Here is a 6,776-nt window from a genome sequence, read left to right as displayed (position 1 = left end):
TATTCAAAACGCTGAAGGGTCATAAACATGTTTGCTTGTGCATATTGAGTGTGTATTAATTAAAGGAGCTATAATTCATATTTTTTAAAAATAATACCACAGACTGAACTCACAGTGTGTAATGTGTTGGTTGTGTCTCGTAGTGATGAACCTACAGAGAATTATCAGTGACTCTGCAGCTCCTCTCGGCTTTACGGAGCTTTATAGTGAGTTTCAGCTCATTGTTTATCTGTCCGGCTGCAACTTTACTGTTCTGGTTCACTCTCAGCGTCTCATAGTGTCGTTTTCAGAGAAAAAACTGTCTTCACTACTAAAAAGCCGCTGTACACTACCTGCTCAGCACCAAACAGACACAGTTAGCTGTAGACTAGCTGGTGAACATAGTGGAGCATTTAGCAGCTAAATATTCACTCGGGAGTTGGTGGAGACCAAAAACAGAGCTAAAAGAGAGTGAATATTGGACTTACATTCATCAGGTGGACAGAAACACGACTCCACATGAATGATAATGTTGCTCCGTAACTGCTGGATGTGGAAATAAGTTACTGTTTGCTAACAAGTTCAACATATCAACTTAAAAGCTGATGATATCTCAGAGTTGTGTTCACTACTAAGGGTTGCCAACTCTCACGCTTTCACCTTCAGTCTCACGCCAAAACATTGCGACAGCAACAGAGATGGACAGTCAGAGTCTTTTTGGTATAGAGTGATGGTTAAACTAATTTTTTTTTTTTTTTACAGTTATACACTGGGCTGTGGTGGAGCCACCTCTCAAATTCAGAAAAAGCGTTTATGCAGATATAACTTTACAGCTGTTAAAGGTTCAGACCTGCTTTCCATCGCAGTTTCTGTTGCATCTTTCAGGAGCGCTCGATTTGTTTGTATCCTTGTATGAGACACGGAGACAGCAGTTACTGTTGACAAGGGGTGACCAACAATCCACCGCCCACTCCTGCTACGCGGGTGTTTTAATCAAATGAACCCTCCGTGCTGAAACCAGCAGGCAGACGAATGAATCGTTAGTTCAGAAGATCATATATGACATTAACTGACATGCAGCATCAAATAATAATGTCAGAAAAAGGACCACAAAGTAAGTAGCTAGCAAAAACTCCTCAGCAAGAAGTGGAGCTTAAGTTTTTTAAAATTGACATCAGTGTTTGAACCGTCCAGTTTATCTATCTGTAGCTGCTTTAGCCTGTTAACGTTACTTGTTAATGTGAAGTTTGCTTGGTAGTTTAGATAGATCGGCTGATGATGCATCCCCACTGTGTGTTTTGTCCACACTTTCTGTAATTAACACCATGTAAGTTCTGCTTTATGCTCCCTCAATTTTTTAAAGGAAGGCTCCTTATATTTTCAGAGTGAGTGAAGGAATCAGGAGAGAGGAGACAGAAGTGAGGAAGAATTGCGGGATGTAATATAGCTGAAAGAAAAACAAGGAGAAAGTGAAGAACTGTCAAAAAGATTGAAAGAAAAAGTTTAAGGAGGAAAGAGAAACACAGAGGCCATCCAGACATCATCTGATAGAGAGACATGAACAGATTCAAAGCAGGAAAACTGTATCTAGATGAATTACTGTTCTGGTAAATATTTTCAAAGGCACAATCTGTTATTCAAATGTAAAGACATCCCACTAACAAAAGTCAAAGAACAAGATTGAAACCTGCTATAAAATGACATTTCATTCAGGCTGAATGAAATGATTGGACGGGTTTATTACAGGCCTGCAACGGTCACAGATACTGGATTTTCATTTGATTTATTGATGGCTGTCGGGATGTACAGAGAATTTAAACAAATATAACAAAAATGCTTCTAAAACACATTAGATAGCCTAGCTTTAAGGTAAGCCTATTTTTAAGTCAGATTGTATTGGCTGCATTACATATTGTATGTCATGATATGACAAATTAGTTGGCAGATTCACTTAATGGTTCATGGTCATATTTGGCTGATTGACTGTGTGTGCCTGTGTGTGTGTGTGTGTGTGTGTGTGTGTGTGTGAAATAAACGTTGTAGTTTTGATATCGGAAACAACATGTTTGACTTTCATGAATGAATGAGTGAATGAACCTGTGTGTCCTTTACTGGATTAGTGTTTGTCTATTGTGGTGTAGTCAGGTTATATCCTTAAATCTGAGATTTATACTCCCGCTCCCATCACGTGTATAAACTGCATGCTGTTTTAAACCCTGATGATCAATTGAGTCCAAATATGTGCACGTGATTAAGTGCGTGTGCGCGTGCATGTACGCGTGATTAAGCCCATGGCATCAAAATCGCATTCCAGACAGAATTACCCAAAGTTGGCAACCCTGCAACCACTTGTTCCTGATAAAAACTAGAGGACAGACATGGTGTCAATTTTCTCATCTAACCTGGTAAAAAAAACCATTAATCAACTACTTTACCTCAGAAATGTTGCCTTTATTTGAAAAGAAATCCCCCAAAGTCCAGTTTTTTTGTTTTTTTCTGGCTGTTGGATGCCAAAGTCGCCCACTATTTCAAACATAGGTGTTATGTGAGTTTGTCCACACATTTTATTTATTCATTTTTTTTTATTATACAAACTATATTACTGAAATGTAATTGTTTTCTTCTTTCAGGGATTACAAATAAGCATATAATAACCTTTCTCTGTATTTCATAATAGACAAAAGGCGAGACACAAAGAATCAAGGAAGATAAAAGTTGTAATTTTTCAGCTCCAGAGTTTCATCGACTTCTTCAGACTTCTAACAAAAGTTGCTGCGTATTTCAATGTACAATAAATCTGTAGCCAGGAATAAAACACTATGTTTTCCCTCCGTTCTCTAACCTGAAGTGCTTAACAATTTAATTACTATAACTTACTCTTTGATTTTACTTATTTAAAAGTTTTGAGACTGAAACACAGTTAAATGATATAAAAACAGAACATATTCACCAATTTCATGATAACGGCTTTAAATTGTTCAACTTGGAATATTTCTAATGTTGTCAACTAGAATAATTTTAGAGGTTTTAAAACTCTTCTACATTTCTACTCTTCAGGGTTGAACCATGCTTTATCTAAACCAACCACAAGATGTCAGCCTTTCACTATTTCTAAGCACACAGTTGAAGAAATGCTTTTTCTCTACGTTCAGATGGGGAAAACTGGTCCTAACTCTTACCTACTGGTTCTACAATACTGTACATTTCTAAACACAATTAACAGAAGCTGGTACATCTACATCCAGATTCTTCTCAGTAAGATTAAATATAAAAAAAAAAAACAACAAAGCCTATTTTAACAATTCGAGGAGCTCCATGGAAACGCAGAAAGTTTTCCAGTTCTTCAAAAATGGTGAGAACAATTTGTTAAGTGACCTGGATGCCTTTCTAAGAGGATAAAACAATAAATTACTGAGCTAGAAAAAACCACTTATGAAATATTAAATGAGCTCAATAGGTTTCAATGCGTACAATCATAACAGCGAGCCAGCTCACCATGTCAGAGGTTTCATGTTCAGTCCAACTCCTGAAAAAGTTGCTTTTTTTCCATGTGTAGAGTCAAATTATATTACTTCCTCTGTTGCTGGCAGGGTTCGATGTCAACAACGTCCACAGAAGAACTGAAGCCGATCCAAATAAGGCATCAAAGACATTAGTACAAAAAATAAAAGTGTAACTCTGCTAGCAAACGTTTTACAAAGGCTGACTGAGGAAACATTTTGTTGTCTGACGAAACGTTACAAAAAACTACAAAAGTGTTTCTTTTGTTGTAAAGGGTGATGCCTCGGAGACTTCCGTACGCTTCTCTCTACAATAAAACTCCTTCAAAGCCTTTCAGACAAACAGGAAGTGTCACAAATCCTGGAAAATTAACATAATTTCTCAAAATGCAAATAGCATAAATTATTAAAAGGATTAAATGGAGGAGTCTTTTAGAAACACACAGTGGTAGTGATGGTGGTGTGGTGGAAGGTGAGGTGCACAGACTGTAATCTGATTTTCAACTATTTCCATTTTTATTTCGGCCGAAACCAATATTTGTAATGTCTTTGAAAATTAAAACCACATGTCTGGTTTTCATAGGTGGAGTTTACTTGTTACTGTGACGTCTGCTGCAGATTTAAATGTCTCCTCATTTATTCATTACTATCATGAAGTATTAAACTCCCATAAGTTGAGGGATTTGCAAAAGACCAAATCAAAAGTTGAGATATCTTAACATTCAGTTTGAAGCTCCAAAAAACACTGGATCCTACACTTCCCATAATGCACCTGCCTGGTAAACACCCACATTGTTAAAACCTTCAGTGTTCAGCACAGGCTTTCGACTGCTGACATCACCGTGACATCATCAGTGGTTATTAAAGCTCCTCTAGAGCCAAAGACGACTGCACAACTGTTTCCACAGGCTGAACAGGACTCATGACGAGGCAACTGTGCCCAAATTTATTAGCTGTCTCCCTACTTTTAGTCGTAGGAGTAAAATTATTCTATTGTTGTTCTTAATTGAGGAAACTACTTCTATCTCTGCCAATATGTCAGAGAGCTCCAGAGTCATTTTGAGTGGAGAATACTGCAGATTTACTGTCTGGTAATAAACTTTCTGTTCATTTAGGGAAAACTGGGGCCATCATTTTGGATCATGAGTCAAACTAAGACAACATGCAGAACTTTCAGTTACGGTACTGTTGGTCAGACAGCAGCAGCAAAAACTGCTGTTAATTATTTAGGCTGTATTCTAGATAAGCAGCTCTCAGGGGAGGCCATGACACAAAAAACACTTTTAGTCAAAAGACTAAATACTGCCACCTTCTGGTGCTCCAGATCTCTACAACTCTTTAAAAACAAGCTGTAGATTCCTAAATTAATAAATAAGCTTATAAGGGTCATATCCAAACTTCCCTCCTGAAAACATCTACTTCTGGCACATTTTAAAAATCTAAAATTTCTTACAGTGGAAAGAAGAATTATGCAAATTACATCAGGTCTCACTTACAGAATACAACTCCTGGATAGTTAACTAACTCAGACGATGCAACAAGAGGGAGTTTAACTATTATTATTATTATTATTATTATTATTGTTATGTAAAAATCCATTTTTATATACTGCTGCAGTTGTCTGGAACACTATCCAGGATCTCTGAAGATTATGATTATGACATTTAAGTTATGATATAATAAGTAATTTTCTTTTTCTTTTTTTTCATTTACTTTTGCACACATCACAAATCAAGTTATTTGCCTCGACAAATAGAACCTACACATGAAAACGTAGTGCTATATTCTGCATTTTTGGATTTTACTGTTAATATTCCAAACTTTAATAGTCAGAAAAACTATGATACATCTTTATTATTTCTACTTAAAAATCAGCGACGTCACACTCAGCCCCAGGTCTCATCCTTTTCTTTGCTGGAAACCAGTGTAGGAAACATCATACAGTAAGAAACAAACTGGGACCGAAACTGTTTTTAGTTCAACTTTCAGTAAAACCACTATAAGGGATTCTGAGACGCTTGATAAATACGAACCCTGCTGAGCGGTTTTTTTGTGTTTTTTAAGGACCAAACAGGAAGTTATCCTGCTTTTGACTTTATACTTCCAGATATCTGACAACCTGGCCGACCGACAGTCTTCACTGACATTTTCAAACATGTTTGATGTTGCACTTTTATCTTCTGTTTCATGTGAAAACGGATTTAAATACCTACAAGGAAGAAAATTTGCTTCTTAAGAGTCATTACAAAACATTTTAGAAAGTTAAAGAAAGTCAAATAATAACATTACCTTTTTAAAACCAACAAATTAGATCACCAAAATTAATATTGGTCCTGAAACTGACGACGCATTTTTAAGCAATTATTGCTTGACACTGATAATCTTGACTGATAAATCATACTTGTCTAGTTTTTGAACAAAACATTAATGGTAACATCAACCACCAAACTGTTTGAACTGCCTGATCTGAACCTAACAGGTGAAAAAGGCCAATTTGTGCCACTGACACATAACCCAATCCAATCACACACATGCAATCTGCATTTTGGAGCTTTTTTCATGAAATGTCCACAGCCTGTGTTTCCTCTGACGCTGCACCTGAGTCCTTGTTCAGGTTCCCGCTGCCGGACAGAGCAGAGGCCTGCTCCAGCAGCTGGACGAGGTAACTGTCCTCTGCCTTCTCTGCCGCCGTCAGACTCTCAGACTGAGCCTGGCCCGGAGCCGGCGAGGCCAGCGGGGCGGCTACGGGCGTCGAGAGAGTCCTCGGGACCCTGCAGGAGGATTGGTCAGTGCTCACAGTCATGTGACCGTCCACAGTGGGATCGTCTGTTGAGGGAACCTCTGCGATCTGTGGAGCTGCATCAGGTCGCACCTCATCCTTAACCTGATCTGACAGCGGTGGCTGATCCGCTTGGACCGCCGCCGGGCTCCCCGGGGGCTGGTAAGGCGGAGGCCCCGTCAGCGGGGAGCCGTCGGGGGTGAGCGGGGCCTGGCTGTGGATGATGACGGGGTCTGGGGAAGGCAGCGGGGCCTCCTCCTCGTCCGCAGCATGGAGTTCCAGGGGGTCCTTGGAGGGGCTCTGGTCTGGGGATATGGAGTCAGGCTGGTGGGAGATGATGTGGAGGCTCAGGCCTGCTCTGGGGAAACCGCTGGCTGAGGACGGCTTCCCTCTGGAGGGCTGGACTGGACTCAGCAGCACCGGCAGCTCCTGGCCCAGAGGCTTACGAGGCAACTCATCAGGCTTCCCTGAAAACAAAGCAGGTGCATAAAGAGTCTTAACAACATACAGCACTGAAC

The 6,776-nt window shown here is 39.5% G+C and overlaps 2 protein-coding genes across 5 annotated transcripts in view; one reads left to right on the top strand and one right to left on the bottom strand.

Moving 5' to 3' along the window:
* LOC122986896 (NLR family CARD domain-containing protein 3-like) overlaps positions 1–6,776 on the top strand; it is a 1,497,050-nt gene that overhangs the window by 1,427,878 nt on the left and 62,396 nt on the right. The window lies entirely within an intron of this gene.
* The window catches only part of LOC122987122 (USP6 N-terminal-like protein), a 35,709-nt gene continuing 31,611 nt past the window's right edge, over positions 2,679–6,776 (bottom strand). For all 4 annotated transcript variants that reach the window (XM_044358792.1, XM_044358802.1, XM_044358812.1 and 1 more), the window contains one exon: positions 2,679–6,725. In XM_044358792.1, the coding sequence (XP_044214727.1) occupies positions 6,037–6,725 (689 nt within the window). In that variant the 3' untranslated portion in view covers positions 2,679–6,036. The remainder of the gene's footprint in view (positions 6,726–6,776) is intronic.

Source organism: Thunnus albacares, chromosome 1, assembly GCF_914725855.1.
Source record: "Thunnus albacares chromosome 1, fThuAlb1.1, whole genome shotgun sequence".
NCBI classification, from domain to species: domain Eukaryota; kingdom Metazoa; phylum Chordata; class Actinopteri; order Scombriformes; family Scombridae; genus Thunnus; species Thunnus albacares.
This window is presented reverse-complemented; position numbering and strand designations above follow the sequence as displayed.